Source organism: Siniperca chuatsi, linkage group LG9 (genome assembly GCF_020085105.1).
Source record: "Siniperca chuatsi isolate FFG_IHB_CAS linkage group LG9, ASM2008510v1, whole genome shotgun sequence".
Lineage (NCBI taxonomy): Eukaryota > Metazoa > Chordata > Actinopteri > Centrarchiformes > Sinipercidae > Siniperca > Siniperca chuatsi.
The window spans coordinates 19923972-19944272 of NC_058050.1; the positions used below are offsets into that span (position 1 = coordinate 19923972).

The 20301-nt window shown below is 38.9% G+C and overlaps 1 protein-coding gene and 1 long non-coding RNA gene across 8 annotated transcripts in view; one reads left to right on the forward strand and one right to left on the reverse strand.

Moving 5' to 3' along the window:
• dnah5 (dynein, axonemal, heavy chain 5) overlaps window positions 1-20301 on the reverse strand; it is a 109552-nt gene that overhangs the window by 74401 nt on the left and 14850 nt on the right. For 3 of the 6 annotated variants that reach the window (XM_044207866.1, XM_044207869.1, XM_044207867.1), the window contains exons 8-36: window positions 20054-20167; window positions 19712-19819; window positions 19083-19205; window positions 18759-18974; window positions 18536-18562; window positions 17330-17437; window positions 16874-16959; window positions 16114-16321; window positions 15841-15954; window positions 15325-15531; window positions 15009-15089; window positions 13075-13165; window positions 12603-12748; window positions 11670-11847; window positions 10700-10954; window positions 9309-9505; window positions 7928-8021; window positions 6959-7101; window positions 6793-6869; window positions 6547-6671; window positions 6099-6334; window positions 5472-5690; window positions 4279-4341; window positions 3762-4000; window positions 2456-2603; window positions 2176-2268; window positions 1088-1287; window positions 776-929; window positions 108-271 (exon numbers count right to left, since the gene is read on the reverse strand). In XM_044207866.1, coding sequence (XP_044063801.1) covers window positions 108-271; window positions 776-929; window positions 1088-1287; window positions 2176-2268; window positions 2456-2603; window positions 3762-4000; window positions 4279-4341; window positions 5472-5690; window positions 6099-6334; window positions 6547-6671; window positions 6793-6869; window positions 6959-7101; window positions 7928-8021; window positions 9309-9505; window positions 10700-10954; window positions 11670-11847; window positions 12603-12748; window positions 13075-13165; window positions 15009-15089; window positions 15325-15531; window positions 15841-15954; window positions 16114-16321; window positions 16874-16959; window positions 17330-17437; window positions 18536-18562; window positions 18759-18974; window positions 19083-19205; window positions 19712-19819; window positions 20054-20167 — 4214 coding nt within the window. Of the gene's footprint in view, window positions 1-107; window positions 272-775; window positions 930-1087; window positions 1288-2175; window positions 2269-2455; window positions 2604-3761; window positions 4001-4278; window positions 4342-5471; window positions 5691-6098; window positions 6335-6546; window positions 6672-6792; window positions 6870-6958; window positions 7102-7927; window positions 8022-9308; window positions 9506-10699; window positions 10955-11669; window positions 11848-12602; window positions 12749-13074; window positions 13166-13937; window positions 14051-14099; window positions 14427-15008; window positions 15090-15324; window positions 15532-15840; window positions 15955-16113; window positions 16322-16873; window positions 16960-17329; window positions 17438-18535; window positions 18563-18758; window positions 18975-19082; window positions 19206-19711; window positions 19820-20053; window positions 20168-20301 lie in introns of those variants that run through there. The other 3 variants (XM_044207868.1, XM_044207871.1, XM_044207870.1) reach the window with 3 other exon arrangements.
• LOC122881551 lies at window positions 13173-18171 on the forward strand. 2 transcript variants are annotated; one of them, XR_006379173.1, is made up of 3 exons: window positions 13173-13821; window positions 15812-15972; window positions 17953-18171. It is a non-coding gene; the product is annotated as an uncharacterized LOC122881551 (long non-coding RNA). The 2 variants fall into 2 exon arrangements; XR_006379172.1 differs by having other exon boundaries at window positions 13177-13821; window positions 15854-15972.

A 20301-nucleotide genomic window follows, 5' to 3' on the forward strand; every position in this document is an offset into this window, starting at 1 on the left:
TTTCTTACAGAACAGTTCTCCTCCCTTTCAATAATGCTTAAACTACTCACACTTCAAACCTTCATATTGTTCTGAGATGTGAGTTGAGTTTAGTCCTTTGTACTCACCCTGTAAGTGACTTCTGGCAGATCTCCAGCTGTTCGAGGAGGTGGGGAAGCAACTGTCCCATAGTCTCATCTCCCACACATGACTGTACTACATTGGGCATATCATGGGCTCGCATCATGATCTTCACCCATGATTTGTCAATGTTAGAGAAACGCTTTGCTTCCTAAAAAAGGTTGAGTCAGTTATTCATCTGATTATCAGAGGTTGTATTATTACATTTTTTGGGGGGCTAAAAGTCAAGTTGAAATGCAAAAAACCCAATTTCGTTGTTTGTTTTAAACACTACAATTATCAGTGATTTGTGTATTTGTTTTTTGGGTTGTGTTTTTTTTTTTACAGAAGGCCATGAACTACAGTGTAACTGAAAATACAAGAAAGTTATGTAGGATACTAATACCTTAAATTACACAGAATCATCAAGGACAACATTGGCAGTAATTCAGGTAGCTGTGTGTTATATGTGATCCCACATTAAAAACCACATTTCCAATCACAAATAGAGGATTTCTGATCAAATACTATGTTAATGAAAATGTAAATGCAAGGCATCAAAGAAGTGGAGCATCATTTTGAGTTTTGTGTTTTAGCTTGATGAAACATGTCATTTCAATTATCCCTCGAGATTAGAGAAACAAATATGAATATAAGTAACTGTGATGTAATCTACCTTAGGCAGCTGTTTAGCGATGTCTCCACCCACAAACACAGCCTCCAGGTAGATCCAGAGGTTCTGGACAGTCATCCAGTTTTCTATGATATCAGTGGTGTTGGAAAGATTCTGAACCCACTTCTGAATCTGGGCTTTAAATGGGGTGTTGTACCTGGGAAATAAGTTACATCAGCATGTAAGTCTTACATTATAACACACACAGGGACAGCTTTTATGGGTGTTGTAAAGTCTACAAGGTGATGCATTGTAATTTAAGGACTCTCATGAAAATGCTCATACTGATGGTTATGAGAATCAACACTAACATACCTATTGCTCATAAGAGACCCCAAAATCATCAGGCTGTCCTCCATGCTGGTAATGATCTCTGATGTGCTGTCTCCTCTCAGTAGCAGTTCTCCACGAGTCTTAAAGTTGGCAAACGTAAAAGTCTTGTTGTCCCACTCAGCAATCACCTGCTTAAGCTTCTGCTCAATATCCCGCTCTTTCACCGCACTGATACAGATATCCTGTGTAAGAAACCCCCTAATTTATTAAAACATTAGCAATACCAATGATAGAGGCATAATAAATATATTTTCATTATCCCTGCCAGGATATTAGTACATTAGTATATATCGATATAGTACATATCATGGGAAGGAAAAAATGTATACTCTGGGATTAAATGTAGGTGATGACTGTAATAAATTTGAAGTTGAAAGGGAAATCATGAATTTAAAAAAGTATTCAACTTTTTAATCATCATCAGCATCACTCATCATTATCAATATTATCACTTAAGATCTTTTTTCATTTACATCATCACCATTATTGTCAACAATTTTTTTGAAGCACCAAATACCACAGTCAAAAATAAACACGTAATACATTAAATAAAAACAAGTAATACAAACAAGCTCTCCATAATTACGTCTGCTAGATTTTTATCATCAGAGAAAAAGCATTATTAATGTGTCGACAGCCGATTTAATGGCCTGTATGAAAATGATGCTCAAGCTTAAACAAATCTATTTAGTGCCAAGATTAATGCTCACTGCATTGTGAGAATGATATTTAGGCATATTGCAAGTCATTAACCTCATGCATTACACACATTACATCAAAAACAACTGAAAGGAACAGTTACGAATATTCCTAAATTAATATCATTTCTGCATTAGAGTCACTGAATCGGATATGTATACATCACTGATCAAAATTTAATGAAGAAATTCCTAATTCAATATTGCCATGAAAATGTATCAAACTTGTCTATTTCATCCAAACAACTTTTGTGCTATTCATTGGGCATGAATTATTTCAATATCATCTATGCATCTGACCAGTGAAAACATGTAAATGTATCTATCATCCACTCTCTTGGCCTTCATAGGTAGCCTCCTATTCTTTCTTACCTCAATCTCCTCTTTATACTTGAGCAGAGGAGCCTCCATAATGTTGCGTAGCTTGAATGTATCAGTTTCCACCTCAAAGGTATGCCCAGTCACCTTGGCACAAAACCAGATAGATTTGTTGGAGAAAAGTGTCTCTTCATAACAAATGTCAAGACATCAGCTATTATTATTATTATTATTATTATTATTACATAATTATAATAATAGGTGTTGATGATGGCTCTCTCTCTGAAAATAACTGGGAACTGCAGTGGTATGTTGGCGGCTTTGTTTCACTGACCTCAGTAATTCTCTTCCAGTGGCGAGTCATCATAGCCTTGTTAGTCATGAGTTCCAGCAGGGGGCAGCACTCACTGAATTCATCAATTGTTTTCTTCAGGTCCAGGAAAGCCTGCCACTCCTTCAGAGCACGAGGAAGCTTGCGACACCTTGTAGTTGAAGGATACAATAGTCAACAAACTGATAGCTAATAACAGTCTTCCATGAGACACACATGCATTAGCACTTTTGTGCAGTTGTACAGTGTACTAAGCCCAAAGTAACACTTCTAAAACTGATATATTTCTGGCATTTCTGCCAGAGGAAGGAGTTGTCCTGTCTTTTTCAACTGTTACGTCATAGCAACATAGCATATGTTCCCCTTGTGACTGCTTATAACCTTCAACTAGTTTCATACTGTCAGGAGAACACAAAAGTGGAGACATTAAAAACTACTTTTTCCTCTAGATAGAATGCCTTTAACTTGTATTCGATGAGCCTCTTTCCCCTTCAATTTCCCTTTGACACATGCACAATGAATAAACCCTTGTAGAGGACAGAGTGCAGGATAAAGATAAACGTGGATGGAAATGGTAAAATTAAAATCCTTCGGAGCATTCATGCAGTGCTTGATGAAAAACATTTAATAGGATAATTCCAGGGGAAGGACTTGGTATGAGGCCAAGAAAGGGATGATGCTGAGGGGAAGGACAGACTAATTTCATTTTCCTTTGTTCTGATGTTATTTTTATTTATATGGTAGTCATCAAATTTGGTGGTCACTCACTTCCTGTGGCAACGCGACAATCTGATGTGCATAAGCCATTTTTCCAGTTTCAGTAAGACACCTTATCAGCTGATATTTCCTGGAAGTATCTCACTGTCCCTTTTACTTTCAGTTTAGTTCAGGTCAGCACAACTCGTTACAAAAGTTATATTAACATTCAGTGTTACTGCATTGTGTGTATCCTTGAGCTCTAACAAACATGCCGAGTGCATTCCTTCCTCATAAAATATTTCGAAAATAGTCGATTTTTTAAGTATTTTAAATCCAGCATTGTTTACTACCTTGCAGTCTTCTTCACTGCTCTTTGCTGGCGCACTGCAGTATATCTTGGCCTGTTACCACCAGCTGTTTATCAGTGAATTAGTGTGACACCACTGGTAGCACTGTGTATCGTGTCACCCGCGTGCATGCACATGCACAAGATTAACAAAACAGGGACCCACTCAGAAAAACATCTCCAAAGCGCTAGGGGTCTAAAACTCCACACTGAACCTTGAAATGGAAAATTAAGATTAATATCACAGTAAATAGACTGTCTAACCTCGTCTGAAAGTCCAGTAGCTCGTTATTGATCCTCTCGATGTGAATGTCAGCCCAGAGGATATCATAGTAACCATTGACTGTTTCGATGACATTGTTGTAAAGGCCATACAACTTTTGCAGCAGAGCCAGCTGCTTCCTAATCTCCAACAGCTGGGGATGTTGGGTAACAGGAAGTCCAAACAGCTCTTCTCCACCTGTGTAAGTGATGTACTTCCTGAATAGGTTGTCAAATCGATTCTAAAGAGGAGAAAAATGGCAACAAAATATCCCAAATCAGTACAGTACTACATATTGAAATATATGCTTATCTCCATGTATAAATTTTACACACAGTGAAAAAGAGAGTTCATTTGCAATGAATGAAAAAGAAGATGAAAATACAATTAATTATCATGCCACTGGCTTTGTGAAGAACTAGATCATTTTCCACACCCAAATTACAAACACACTAACTGATTGACAGAGTAAATAGTTGACTCAATTATTATGCCCAGCTCAGATCGTCTGTAACAAACCTGGAACATGATGAGTCTATCACTGGCATCCTGAGGAGCTAGCCCCACCACCATGGGGCCATCCTGAAACAGAGTAAAAAGTAAGTCTATGGGTACATCCTAGTTCCCTTAAATGCATCCACATTTCCTCACTTGCGTCTTTTCCGTGCATCTTAGTCTCTTCCACTGAAGACGTGAGGAGAAAGGAATCGAGGAAACGCGTTTTTAGAGAAATTAGGTGTCCTTTCCTCTAAATCATCTGAAGCGATGTCAGTTTCTGATGATGATGGAACAGCTTTAACAGCTCTGTAGCAACTTTTGATGGTTTGTAGTTACACACATCTACACTGTCTAATAATAAGGGTGCAGAGTTACCACTGCCAGCGCAGCAGTGTTTTTTCTCTCTCTCTCTCTCTCTCTCTCTCTCTCTATGTATATTCCCCTTACAATGAACTGTTTAACAAACATCTGCCCATTAATTAAAAAAAAAACCTGCATTCTGGATTTATAGTATGTGTTAATCAGTTAAACCACAGTGTGTATGTGGACTTCACTGCTTTTTATTATATTCTGTTTGTTATTTAATAATCCAGGTTATGATTGTATAGTCGTATAAACTGAAGACATATTATTAAATGAAATATTTCAGGGAAAGTGGAATTTATGTTAATATCTCACATCAAAATTGTTTCTACACCTGACACACAGCGATCTTCAGCCTCACATGCGACTGCGAGATCCAATAATTTTTACTAGAGGTTGAATCAGAAATTTGGGAGTAAACTCTTAAGTTGGTTCTGTGAATTGTTTCTCCATTTTGGTATAAAACTGCGGTATTGAGATGCAGTGCCAGATCAGTCCGATCAGCTGCAGTGTCCAATCACGACAGATTTTCAATAAAAGGGGTGTGTTGGTCCAGTAAAAGACTTCTGCGAAGGCTGGTCTCGTGTACCCTCGCTCATGTCTCCTCAGGAGCTGGAGCCAATCCCAGCTGACACTGAGTGAGAGGGAGGGTACACCCTGGACAGGTCGCCAGTCAATCACAGGGCTGACACAATTAATTATGTACTGTAATTTAATTCAGTGATTGATGAGATGCTTGATGGGAGGTTAGCACAATACTGTAGGTGGTTGCGAGGGCAGTCTGAGCCTTTGAGTGTTTGTACAGAAATGTGCACTTGCGCCTTCCTTTTTATGTCTCTTTTTTCTGTTACCTTCCCATAATCCTGGTAAAAATGTTGACAGTCTTCCAGAAAGGTCTTCACATTGCTAACCAGCTCTCCTCTGAAGTTGGGCTGCAGGGCCACCAGCTCATTCTGAACCTCTGTGCTCCGGGACAGCAGCTTCTCCCAGGTGTAACGCAGCGTATCCACCTTATCGGCCTCCTCTTTTGCCACTGACAGCTCATATTTATGAAGCATGGCATAGGACTCCTGTGAGGAAGAAAAAAGAGAAGTCTTTCACCTGACATCTACAAATATTGGGAAATCATACATGCATCATTTTGGCAATTAAATTAACATTTACACAAAACATGGTAGAGTTTCCATCCCTGCATTTCTTCTGCACTGCCATTGACATTCTGATACAGGACTCAACCTAAACACTTTCATTAACATTACTCAAATGCTTTGTGTTCATAACACTACAGTAACCTTCATGTATACACCTTGCTATTGAAAACCATTTTTACTATATACAGTACGTTACTGAAACACTCAAACACTGTTGAAATGTACACAACTGAAAGCATCTAGTCCCATTCCGACTGTGTGCATTTGTGTGTGTATGGAAGTTCAGCAACTCCCATGCTGTATGAAAGACTTAATACTGTGCTTTACCTCTATGGGACCAACTTGAAAATCAATAGATATTTGGTGCTCTCTGATCTCCTTGAGTGCTGCCATGGCGATGCGAATGTCATCCAGGTCTTTGATCTGCCGATTCAGTTTCTTTCCGGCTTCATCAACAAAAGCAAATATCTGCTCCATGTCTGAGCGATATTTCCTGTTACAGTACAGTCCGTAGTCCACCATCCAGTTCTTGGTTTCAGCAGTGAGGGACATCTTCAGGTCCGCTGGTACAAATAAATACATGTGAGCATGCAGATGGACTGGCTGGAAGTCAATTCTTTATTTCATGTTGGTGTCATGTTTTCTTTAGACTCCTTATAGGTAATGAAAACATTTTCAAAGTGTTGTATTTTATTGAAGCAAGGTAGTGATGATGCTATTAAGCACCAAAGACAGCTAGTAACAGTTCCAGCAAAGAATTGCAACTGAATCTAACCTGTGAATAGAGCCAAGGCTCCTACAGTAATGTACTCCGATTCAGAGTTTATTTCCAGCTCCAGATCTCGATAGAAAAGAATCTGGCTCTCAAACTCGGATAGCAAGGGACTGCCCTGGGTGAATCTGTAAAAAAAAAAACCCAACAACCCTGGTTTGTATTGTTTTCACTGGCAGTAACTTGATGCATAGAAAATAAAACTGTTAGTTGTCATTGGTAAGACTTAAATATGAATATCAGTCATACTTCCGCATGGTGTCCTCACGGTCCTTTCTCCAGATGTGATGGTAACGGCTAAAACGGTCTAGAGCAGTCATCACTTCCTGCACCAAAACGGGAGTTATGTAAGAAATGGGAGGTATTAAAAATTTTACATTTAGAAATTCTCTTGCTGAAATTAAAGGGTGTGTACCTTTTTGGTGGAGCTGATGGAAGTGCTGAGAACAGACACTAGCTTGACTATCTCCTTGTTCTCAGACACACTCTTGTAGTAGTTTTTAGCTTGGAATGGGATAGCCTGGATCACAGATGCTGAAATGTCTGAGGTGCTGCCGTCTGTAAAGTACAGAGTTTGGAGGACAGAATCTATGTTGTGATGCAGAGAATGGGTGGACAGGATGGATCTAAACATCATAAACAGCTTGGCTTTTGCTTAGAATCCTTCATTCATAATTATAAATCAATACAGGATTGTTCAGAGAGTTGGAATCGCGTAACAAGTGTTGATGATGAGGTTGAGTCTTGCAGATACAGGTGTGGGCACTGGGAAATGATTCTTCAAACATAAAGTCCCCTTTTGCTGTTTTTTTATTTTGCCCTGTTAATAAATTTCTCAAGTCAGTGGAGGCTTAAAATATCACATATGTTACCTAAAAGCATTACCACTTTAACATTAGGATCACTGGAAAAGTTATATGTAAACTATTTTCTGATTCTAAAAAAGGTGTATATAGAACATGTTCCTATCCAACTTCAACTCAAAGTTTGTGTTCCTTTGAGCAAATCAATCACCCTGCAACTTTATCATCCATTATCATGCAGTTACCTTCATGTTAGCCAGGGTGCAATGTGACTGTACAGGCTGCTCTGAGTGAGATTTTAAAATGTATTTAGTTTAAATGTCTTCCTTCCAAAGCCACTGACATATTCATATAATTTCCATCAACACGTCTCTATCTGCTCCTAGTGGCTTTGCTCTGCTGAGCTGTAAAATAAGGATATCTGGTTATAAAGTGTACCGTGGTGCAGTAGCTAATAATCAGTGTTCTGGTCTGCATGTTGGAAACAATATGAATAAATCACTCTGAAGTCTAAATAGGCAAAATGTTGAGTTGTTGAACTGCTGAGGTTAAATTAGGTAAGGTCTCATGTCCTCTCATACCAGCCAGGCTCCTGTATGTTGTTGCTCCATCTTCTGATTCACTCTCAGAACTGTCCTGTTTCAGAGCCGCCATCCGTCTTTCATTCATTTTTCTCTGCAAAAGGGAAAATAGACCTCAGGGTTTGCTTGGCAGACTACATGGCCATCACATCATCAGTCCAGAACAATAAAATTATCATTGTTTTCAGGATCAATGATACTTGTTTTAAGGATACAATTCAAAATCCTCCTCTTGGTTTATAAAGCATGTAGGTGCATTTATGCACCTAAGGAATGGAGAAGGTTGCCTGCTGATCTTGGACTTGCTCCAACACTGTTCTTTTAAAACCATGCGCATGTATGCATGGATGTTTCTGTTTATGAGCACTTTTATTGTTTTTTTTATATTTATGTAAAGCACTTTGAACTGCTTTTGTATGAGATGGTGCTATACAAATAAAATTTGAATTGAATTAAATTAGGTTTGGGGCCTTTAAATCCAAACATAAAGCTCATCTTTTCGTCTTAGACTCCAGTTAGCTGCTTATTTTTGATTACCTTTTACCTCTTACCATTATCCTTCCGGTGGGTCGGACTCAGTCTCAATGAATCTATCAAGCCTAATACTATAGTCCACAATTGTCCTGCCAACTAGAATATTGTAAACCTTCTGTAAACCAATGCATCTCTGTAACCCTTGGTTTGTGTCCCACAAGCACAGCTGTGTGGATCTCTCTCTAGTTTCTCTTTTCATTCAGGCTTCTCTGTGCTGGACCAACGGCTGTCCTGGGACCTCTCTCTCTCTCTCCCCTGGCTATCAGTGCCTCTTTCCAGATGTTTTAGATCTGGATCTTCGTCCATCTTCAAGATTCAGCCTCTCCTCTTGTCTCTCTCCCTCTGTGTCTGTTCCTTTCTCCTACCTGTATCCTCTTCCAGGTTTTATGGTGGAGAGAAGGTCATGTGGCTCAGGTCTGTTTGGCGACACTTGGTGTTGCTCAATGTCCTCCTGGATCCATAGTCTTCATATATGTTACAATCTATTCTTAATTTTGTCATCATGATTGTCCATACTGTAATTTCATTATGTTAGTCTATTCTGTACACACGACATCTATTGCATGTCTGTACGTCCTGGGAGAGGGATCTGCCTGAGGTTTCTTCCATTTTTTCCCCATTAAAAAGGGTTTCTTCGGGAAGTTTTTCCTCATCCGAGTCAAGGCTCTAAGGACACAGGGTGTCGTATGCTGTACAGATTGAAAAGCCCCCTGAGACAAATTTGTGATTTGTGATATTGGGCTATATAAATTGACTTGACTTGAAATAATTAGTTACAGTTATGGGGGGAGGGGGTTCTTCAGAAGTATACTTCTCACAAATTGTTTCCTCATCAGATCAAACCCACCTTGGAGATCCTTTCTTTGCTCCACTGGCTGACACCTTTGCTGACACTGACTACACACTCTACAGCCCGGTTTAGAGCCTGTTGGACCTCCTCCAGAGCTGGAACTATGGCGATGTTGGGGATGGAGAGGGTCACATTGACTCTAAAGATTGCCTGCTGACCGCTGCTTTTGCCACGACTGGGTGAGTCACTCTCGGCTACAGGGGGAGAGAAGACAAGCTCTGATACAATATGAGGTGATTCAAAGATCGACATTTTATGAACTCAGTAGACATAACAGGCAACGCTCAACCTCACAAGCCAGAATTTATGGTACATGATGATATGATACACAGCTGATATGGAGAATATGGTCAAACAGCCCTGCTTGTTTGACACAATTTGTTTTCAGCAGGAGAAGGATCTCCATTTATCCCAACTTCACTGCGGCTGTTGCTCTGGTGAAAAAGAAACAACAGGTCCCTGGCATAAGGTATGCAATGCACTTTCCTGCTACACTTTCTAATGAGTACATGGGCTCCAGAAGGAGATTCCATCGCCCGCCGAGCCATATATTCATTCTTAGCGCGTATTACTAATAATCCTGACTTGAATATACTTGTACATATATGGGGTTAAGAGATTGGAAGGCTGCTGGCATTACAAACATTCATAATATATATCTGATCCATTAAAATCTTTTCAGCAGTTACAGGAAGAGTTTCGTATTCCTCAAACGCACTTTTATCGCTACATACAAATCAGAAGTTATTTGAACTCAACTCTCTACTTAATAAGAAATTGATGACCTATATATACATCCAGTTGCTTATGAATGAATATTAATACTACAATGAATATTAAACATAGCTGGGTAAGGGATTTTAGTGTTCACCTAGATGACCAGGCTTGATGCAAAGTTTTATACGATGCAAAAACAATTATTAGATCAGATAAATCACATGAAACACAATATAAAATAATGAATAAACAACCTTAGATAAGCACATATTTTGGTTGTGAGTGGCCAGCAACAACCTGTATTGAGTAGATGGAGGTTATTTTGCTCACTAAGCATTCTGTTACTTTGAATTTCACTCTGTTTTTTTTTGTATACTGTATGTGTTTGTGCTAGAACAGCAGTATAATACATTTGTGCGTTGCTCTCCTGACATGTTCTGTTTGTCTCAAAATAAAAAAGTGAGGAAAATAAACTAACCCTGCTTGGATAAAATAGTGACTTAGAGCTGTCTTTAGAGTAGAAAAATACACTGCTGACAGTGTGGCACAAAGAAGCTGCTGGCCACCAGTTAGGATGGGAAAGGCAATTTTCTTACAATAGGGACAAAATATACTGTACCATTGTTTCATTATTTGTACTGAGAGCAGCCAAATGGTTTCACAAGACCCACCCAAGAAATGCATGAGCGAGGAGGCGTGGATGCGCTTGCGTAGAATCTCCAGGGTGTTGCGTGTCAATCTGAGCAAAGCATCCACGTTGCGGTGGTTGAAGTAGGAGAGCAGCTCCTGGGCTTCCTCCTCCATCACTTCCATCAGGTCCCTCTTCCTTTTCCTTCTCACCAAGGGAGAGGAAGGGCCAACGCTGGCAGGAGGGAGCAAGGTGTTTCTAGAGAAGAGACGGCCCTCTGAGCGGCCCTCATCTTCACCTGAGATGCAAAAGGTGACACATTTACAGTGAACATGAACCTCTTTAACTACAGGTCCCCTTGACTAATGAGGAACTGCAAATTTGAAGTAACCTCAAGCTCTAACATTGCAAATACAAACAGAAACTTTAAAAGGGACAGTTCACCCCAAAGTCAAAAATACATATTTTTCCTCTTACCTGTAGTGCTATTTATCCAACTAGATTGTTTTGGTGTGAGTTGCAGAGTTTTGGAGATACCAGCCGTAGAGATGTCTGCCTTTTTTGAATAATATGGGACTATATGGCAGTCGGCTTGTGGTGCTCAATGCTCCAAAAATACATTGAAAAACTCTTTCCAGAAATCATGACCCGGTTACTCAAGATAATCCACAGATTTGTTGTGAGCAGTTTCATATAGGAACTATCGGTAGAAAGAAAATAGTTCCTACATGAAACTGCTCACAACAAATCTTATGTTCAAAAAATGCAGACATCTCTACGGCAGATATCAGAATCAGAAATACTTTATTGATCCCCGTAGGGAAACTCTTTGTTACAGTAGCTCGCCTTTACGTTAGTGCACACAGGAGAAAGTACTAGCAAACAATATGATACACTATAAAAACAGGTCAGAAAATAAATTAAGTATCAGGTGGGTATATGTATAAGATAAACTAAGTGTGAACCCTAAGATATCTCCAAAACTCAGCATGTTAGTAAAAATGTTAGTATACCTTCACTGTCAATGTGGTCTATGGTCTTGCTCTCAGCGCAGCTTTCTTCCTCTTCCTTCTCCACCTCCTCTTTCTGATTGTGGTCAAACTCCAGCAGCATGTTGATCAGTTCATTAGCAGCTTCCTCCACTAGTGAGCTCTTAGTGTGGAGACTCTGGGCTTGTCTTATGCACAGGTCCTATACACATACAGTATGTTTATATGACATGTACATTAAATATGCCATATAAGGGGTAGTGCACTGCAGCATAGCACAATACAACAAGAAAACGTATATAGATTTTTTTTCTAGATACAAAGGGCACAGGATTCACAGTGTAAAAACATGAAAATTACATGAACACTTTTCATTTCTTTTCAGTTAACTCTAATTCAACTCTACATACAGAACTTTAATGAAGTTACCTGGGAACAAAATCAAATTATGTCAGCTTCAATTAGTGTCAGTGATTTCTACACAGTATTGGACATCCCATGGCATGGGTAGGGATCATCGTATTATACAGTATACTGCTTTGTCTGCAGTGAGTGTATCATTCATATCACTAACTAGCAGCTATTCCGTCACACTCACAAATCATGATTGATGACCTGTAACCTTGATTGATAATGAGACACTTTGTGCTCATCCACAAGCAGTGTCACAAGAAGTATATAAGCAATACCCTTAATGGAGTGCATACTATACGTGTTGCACAAACTTCACAGTTAATGAAATTAATAATTAAATTAGTGCCTTCTGAGAATAAAAACATTTGAGGAGCATTGGAAAGTGTGAAGAGTACTAAAGACCCTATGCATGTAATGTCATTTTTATATAACCATAACATCTTTCAAATTATAGCAAGGGTGGGGGCTTTGCACAATTTAGAAGGTAGTCTACAACTACAGATTAATAGTTATTGTATTTGAAACAGACTATGTATTATTTACCCTGGTGGTCTGAACAAACTCCTCACATGTGACAGGTTCATCCTCTGGCAAAACACACAGTGTGGATCCGCTCATCTCCTGCAGTACTGCATCTATCCTAAACTCCACCAAGTCATTCACCCTGTCCATCAACAGCTCCAGGTCAACTGGAGAGACAAGAGAAAGAGAGGGACAAAGAAAAGACGTGGAGGGAAATATGATGGCAAGCATTGGAGGAAGGGGCGAGAGAGGTGGAACAGGCAGCAAATATTCAAAGTAAGAAATATGGAAAGGTCAGTATAAAGAAAATGTGGAGCATAAAGAGGGGCAGCATATATACTGTATGTGAGAGTTACTTGTGAGAACACACATGCGAACAGCGAGTACACAATGAATCCATTAATGTAAATTTCATCAGATGCTGAGCGTGCTGCTGCAGGATGTCTTATATGTCAGCATGTGGGACATTGATCTGGCTGGATTTTTTGCTTACCCAGAGCCTTGTCGATGCGGCCAAGGTACTTGTCAATGTTTAGAGATGTCCAGTTGAGGGAGGTCAAACCCGGCTGTATAGCCTCATCCACCTGTCAAGTCAGTGATGTATGATGATGCACTCTGTATAGTAGCTGCTGTGCAAAGTCTGTCTCATTTTGTCAAAGATTCACGTGCCATATGTTAAATGTTGCTAAGAAAAAGCTAAGATTTGCTGGAGAAAATAACTGAACAGGGAAAATGTTTTATTCTAGTACAGTTAGCTACATTTAGTTTTAAACTATCACATCATATAATTAATCTAAAACAGAATCCCTTTTAATACAGGACTAAAGTCCTATTCAATATAAAAATTACTTTTATATAACAATTAAAACCAGCAAAATGTGAACAGTCCTAAAAAGTATATTTTCAATATTTTAACAAGCCTGAAGATTACAATTATCCAGTATAACACTAGGAGAAAGAATCTGAGAAAAGTCTTAGGATGTAAATTATATGATTTTTGAAGCAAAACAAAAAGGAATGACGAAACTGCATCCATTGCTCTCATACTTATCAAATTTTTTTATACAGTTAAGAAATCATGCGTTTCCCCTACAGTCTGTTACCATGCCCACCACTGAATCTGAATTTATAAATCTTCCATCATGACATGTTAAATAAAGTTATTAATTTACACCACCTAGTGCAGGGGTGGTAAAACAGCTCTGCTGTCACAGATACTGGTACTGGACAACATTAAAAGGTAAAGTTTCAGAAGATTTTCATCAACATATTACCATTATCATTTGGACAGGATTAATGTTCAAACAGGATTAATCTGGTGGATCGTAGTTAACGCAAGCGATGCTAGTTGCTAACCTCATTTTTCTGAATGGTGTTTTAGCCAGTGAAAAATTACAGCCGGGGGTAATATAGTTAACACAATGCCCAGCCTATGTTAGCCTACACATGGCCTTAGTTGATAATATGTGAAGGCAGTCTCCAGTCTGGATAGACCTCACATTAAAACAGCCAATTTACTTATCCCACAAGGTCTGGCTCTCCTTCGTGTTTCTTTTGTCTTCTTACACAGTCCAGTTACAATGAGTTCCTATCCATCAGGCTAACGTTAGCTAAAAACATTTCCATTTTGCCATTACACCCAAAGCAAGTTCGGAGAATTGATGAAATTCAATTATACAACAAGTCCTTCGACCAAAAAATCCGACTGGTCATTTAACCAAGGTCATTATTGGCACGATGCGGTCAGGATGAGGCCTTGCGCTGAGGTCGCGGACAGTGATGCTTGCGGACCTCTCGTCCCAATAACGACGTTAAAGCATACCCTCTGTGTAATATTGCTTAATGAAAGCAATCGTAAATACCCGGGGTTCACCTTAAAACAAAAGGTGGCTGTTCGATTATCTTTAGATGAATCAAACAGCAATTGGGGGCTGTACTTTACTTCCTGGGCAGAGGGGTTGTTCTAGTGGGCCTTATGCACACATGCGACTTCCACATACCTGTGCTTCAAACCGAATTAAATCATGTAATAATAAAACAATTTAGCTTCTGTAGCGGATTAAATCTCTACATCACTATCAGTCACTGCAAATCATATCATAGCTTTAAATATTTGGAGCCCTAAAATGTTCTATGCTCAATACATTCATGACATTAGTATTATTATTATTATTATTATAAGTATAATCATTAAAAAACACAGTCCAAATATATAAATGAACCAATTAACTGTGAAATAATTTAATATTTTATCAGTGATTACAATTTAGATCTTGGATAGTTATTTTTAATGTTGTTAGAATTATATTAATCACAAATTTATGAATACCACTATCCAATAAATAAATAAACAAACAAACAACATGCAGGATATGGGCTATAGTTCAAATGCAACTTGAATTATAATATATCATAACCACATCTTACCTTAGCTACATGTGGCATGGCCAGCTGTTCAAAAGCACTCTGAATCTTAGCCCGAACTCTGGTGTTCTCACTTAACATTAACTGGAAGGGGAAAGATATTAATACAGTTTGTGTATTAAGTCACAACAGTGTTGAACTAATTTGCTCAGTGGTAGTACTGTAAATACAATTGAAATGACCTTCTTAGCATGACGATACTTTTTACTGCTCCCTACAATGTTTCTCAATATCAGCCACACTTTTTATATCCATTTGTGTGGGGCTTGTATAACATACAGTAAGTATTTGCAGATGTGTACAACTGTGTTATATCCACCTGTAGTTTGTTGTAGTTCTTTTTGAGGGAATCCTGTTTCTGCTGCAACAGAGCAGCAAAGGGTGGGATCTCCAAACTCATCCTTGTCATGCAGTTCGCCTCCCTGATCTGGGTCAGAATCTCTGGGTCAAAGTTTACAAACAGCTCCCCTGTCTCTGGAGACCTGACCAGCAGAGAGGCCTGCAGGCCCACCCGGGTATCCTCCATCTGGGTAGGAGGTATCACGGTGGGTTGGGTAGTTTAGTGAGAGTTGTGAGTAAGGAGGGGTGAGAGGAAATGGTAACAAAGAAAAAGTGCAAAAAGAAAGGAAAACTAGTGAGAGACCAAAGCCAGTGGTGTGAATAATAGGGGAGATAACATATTCACGTACGCATGTGCATGTTGTCTAAGATGATATTGCATCCTCCTGTGCCAAAAATGTCATTTTTGTTACATATTATACCTCATTATTCTAATGAAAAGTTCCATGCTCTTTTTTTCTCTCCAGTCCACATCATGTTTCCTCTCTTCATTTACCTTTTTCATCCAGTTGTGATGGTAGAGCATTTCAAACTCCAACAGGACCCTTGCTACCCTGTTAAAGTTCCTGATGATCCTCTTGGCCTCTGGTGTGGAAAGGACTCCCGGATGCTATACAGGGATAGCATGGTACTGTATAAGTTAAAAGGATAAATGCACTGACAATTCTACTGTAAATCAACAAAACCACCAAATTCTACTTTAAATCAACAAAACCACCACCTAGGCCCAGCCAAATTTCATTGTAGAGAAGCAGAAATTCAATATTACCTGTTGAAAGAGATCCATAGGAACCTGGATCCTGCTGGACAGCTGCCGAGCCCACATGATACGCCCCGCGACTAGGGGCAAGTCACGACCAATTGGGGGGTCCAGTTTCTGCTTCATGTAGATACGGGAGATCATTTCAATGTCCCGGCCGTAGTTCTGCAGAATGCGCTGATACTTCTCATCAATGCCAAGGTCTGGGATGCTAAGTCTGTTTTTAGTGAGTCCAAAAATAGACAACCAAATTAGAAGAATGACATAAATAAGATGTGAATAGAATAAACTGTAATAGGGTATTCCAGTGATATATATATATTTTTTTTAGGTCAAGGTCTATTGCAGTCACTTGGCCTTTCTAATGGCATGACATGTTGACTTGAAATAGCAGGAAACACACTAATAACACCAACAATAGGAACCTTTCCATTTAGATGTGCCTTTAAATCATGTCAGTGAGCCAGTATGCACAAAAACCTGGAACTGGAAAACCTATTGGAATGCAGCAATTGTATTATTAGCTGCATCTGTGTTTAATGAGATGAAATGTCCTCAGTGAGAAAGGTCTATTCCGAGTCCTGCAATTTTTTTTTTAATTTCAGCCATTTGATTAGGGTTTAAGCCTGAGATGCCCCGTGAATGCAATTAACTATTACTAATTAGCTTGTAGGATAGATAATTAGCAGAGTGCTGAGGACCAGACTGCAGACTGAGAAATACTTGATTAGATGAACATGGTGATAAGCAGCGCTAAAGAGTGGGTTACCTTTCAAATTTCTTCAGCACATTTAGAGCTCTCTCTGTATTTTGAATTTTTTCAAAGGTGCTATCCATGAAACTCTTCAGCTGATTCTGGAAGGAAAAAAACAATGATAAAATGTTTACAAAAGAGACAGTGGAGTGGAACTTTTAAATACAAATGGAACCCCCCCTACAGTATAAATAGATAAGCCACAGGTGTTTTCACTTAATGCCTGATTACTGATTAAACCTTTTCTCAGCATAGTGTGGGCGTGTACAGACTAAAATTCGCTTCACATCTCCTTGACTGTCTCTATAATGACCTCACAATCCCAGTATTGCCCCATCCAACTTCATCCTGAGCAGAGGTCTAATCAGCCATAATACCGAAAACACCAATGTGGATGTAAAGGCCTATTAATTGTACTGTCCAATATAGAGGTAACAAACTAATTAGTTGTGTCTGTAATATTTAACTTACATGAAGCTCAGTGGTGCTTTTGCAGAATTCCTCATAGTCAACATCAAAGTCAGTTCTTCTCTGGTCTAGGAAACTGTAATGTTTTTTCTTCATATTCAGCACAATAGCCTATCACACACACAAACACACAGGCATACAAAAACATGTGTACATGCATGCATACACAAGTTTTATTTTTAGACATTCATCAGTTCTAAATCAAAAGTTTAAAAGCCTCTCAAAAATCAGCCTCATTGTTATGCTGCAGTCAAACCTGAGCTGGGAAATGCTGCTATTCTGTCTTTGTTGACTCTTTAATCCCTTGACCAACTGTGTGTCATCACACTGATGTTGGCAACATATCTTAGTCTGGGAGTTAATCTTGGTTTTAGAATAGCAAAGGACAAACAGAGTGTATAATAATAGTGGAAATGTAGCACCAAATTTTAAAGCTTACCATAAATTATGTATATACTGCAGAGTTAAATGTCAACTTCTACAAAATTAGAGGGCTGTAATCTATTTTAATCCAGCTGTCATGGTTTGAGGGTTGGTGTATAGTTTTTTCCTTTATTTTTAAATAAACTCCTCCCCTCATGTGTCTTGTAGTTTTACTAACTGTCTTTGTTTGCTTTTCCCTCTAGGTTTGATTGTTTGCCTGCCCTGATTGGTTTCACCTGTGTCTAATTATCCTTCCCTCACTTGTGTATTTAGTCAGTGTGATTCCTTTGGTCTTTGTCAGTTCATCTCAGTTGCTATATTGACTCCTGCTTTTGGTTTCTTGCCGCTTGGACCATTATTTGCCTGCCTGTTACTGGTTACTATCTGCCTGTCAGTAAGCTACAATAAATCATTTGATTGCACCTGTCTGCCGGTACTGTCTGTGTTTGGGTCCTTTCCCTGTTTCCTGCGTGCCAACAAACATGATACCAGTTCTGTCTGGTTACTTGGGCCATGACAAGGACTGATGGAATTACAGCAGCAAAACTGGACAGCGTGCACAACATTTTTTAGTAAATTGCTGGAGAAAATAACTGAACACAAATCAATGGAGCAACTAATATGAACAACTAATTTTGGAGTTGGTTCTCTGTTCATGTTCCATGCAGTTAGTATTGTTATTAAGTGATATGTACAGTGGAAAAGTGGAATTATACCACTGCATGCTATCAATGATGAAAATGGGCCATGCATTGCTAAAAGTTGAAGACTGTGGTGAGACATTACCTCCCATTTTCCCTGCATTTCTGCAGTCTGGACATCCAAGGAAGCAGAAACAAACAGATGGCTCACATCAATTTACTCTCACAGGAAAACATCTAAAACACCAATTATACAATGCGATCCAATTCCAAAAAATTCAAGTGTTATCTTCTATGAACAAAATGGTACCATCTGACTTATTTCCTCAAGGAAAAGGATAGTAATCTGGCACTAACAATATACCCACTTGAAACCTGGTGGCCACTGTCTCCAGTCCTTCTATCTTAGAGTCCTGCAGGACAGAGTAGGTGGAAATGGTGCTGAACATTTCCAGGATCTTGTTGAGTCGTCGCTGGAATGTATCAAACTTCCCAAAAATGTACATTTCACTGAAGTCAAACTGTCTCTCTGAGGGAGTCTGTTCCAGCTTCTCCTTGGTTTTATGGAAATAACGCTGGTACGCCTGGAGGACACAGTTTTACAAAGAAACCACATTTGATAAAAAATGTAAACACAGTAAAAATAAAGAGAACTGATTTACTTTATAAATGACATAAGCAGTATCCAGTACCTGATTTAGGTGGATGGCAGCTTTGATTTTGTCAGCTACAACTTCCTGAGGCTGGTCCCATATTGAATTAGAGCCATTATTAGTGATGTAGGCCTTGCAGGCTGTGATCATCTGGTTTGTCACCTGGAGATATGGTGAAATGAAGACATGCATTTGTATTCTTTGTGGACCCAAACAACTTGCAACTATACATATAGCTACATATTAATGCACTTTTTTATCATGAGCAAGGATGTTAAAAGGTCAAAGGGACATTTTGTTTGAGTGCTGTCATATGGTGCATGAAACATTGACATTTATATTCTGTTCACATCTATTCTTTCATAATTCGAGCCAGTAATTTGTACACTGGGAAGTTAGAAATGGAAATTTTCCTAATCCTTTTGTGCATAATTTTTGTTTTTCACTCTGGGTTAATGTAACAATGCCCCTAGTAGACAAAAATTGAATGTTTCAATGCTTCGTTTTATTCATCAATAAAAACATGAAAATTACAGATCTCGGGGTTCAAATGAATGAATGACAATATCCAGACTGTAGGCAAACTGCATGTAGGCGAATCCCATTGTTGATTACAATATAACCCTCTTTATCATTGTTGCATTGTGCAGAATAGCAGCCGCCCCAACCTTGACAAAAAGCGATGTGATCTTTTCTGATGTGTTGTAGTAGCGAGAAATACTGTGAATCATCCTGATGGCATTGATTAGACCCGGGATTGCATCCACCATCGATACCTGGGGTGAAACAGAAATTATAGCTCTTGAGTGTTTGTACAACTTATATGTATATGTAATTACATGCATTTGCACACATGGGACATTAAAACAGTGCAGTACAAACAGTATTTGTGTAACATGCCATTTTCATAACTTAAGGACAGTTCAACATGGATACAGTACATTTGGTTTGCTTTTAATGCAGCAAACCACTTCATCTTTAAAATGTAATGAGTAATGTATTTTTCTTACAGGATCACTGTTGTAGAGAGGGTCACAAAATTTCTCCAGGCTGTAGAGGTACTTGACATTGTCTTTGGCCTCGTTGGCTGCATCAGTGATCCTGGTGTCCAGTTCCCTCCACGACTAGACAGAACAAACCCTTATTGCATTTACTGTAAGACTGTGTCCCACTGAACATTGCAGTCTTTAACGTTTTACATGAAAGACTTTTGTCAAAACATCACCTTGAAGAAAAACAAGAATGAAACACTGATATG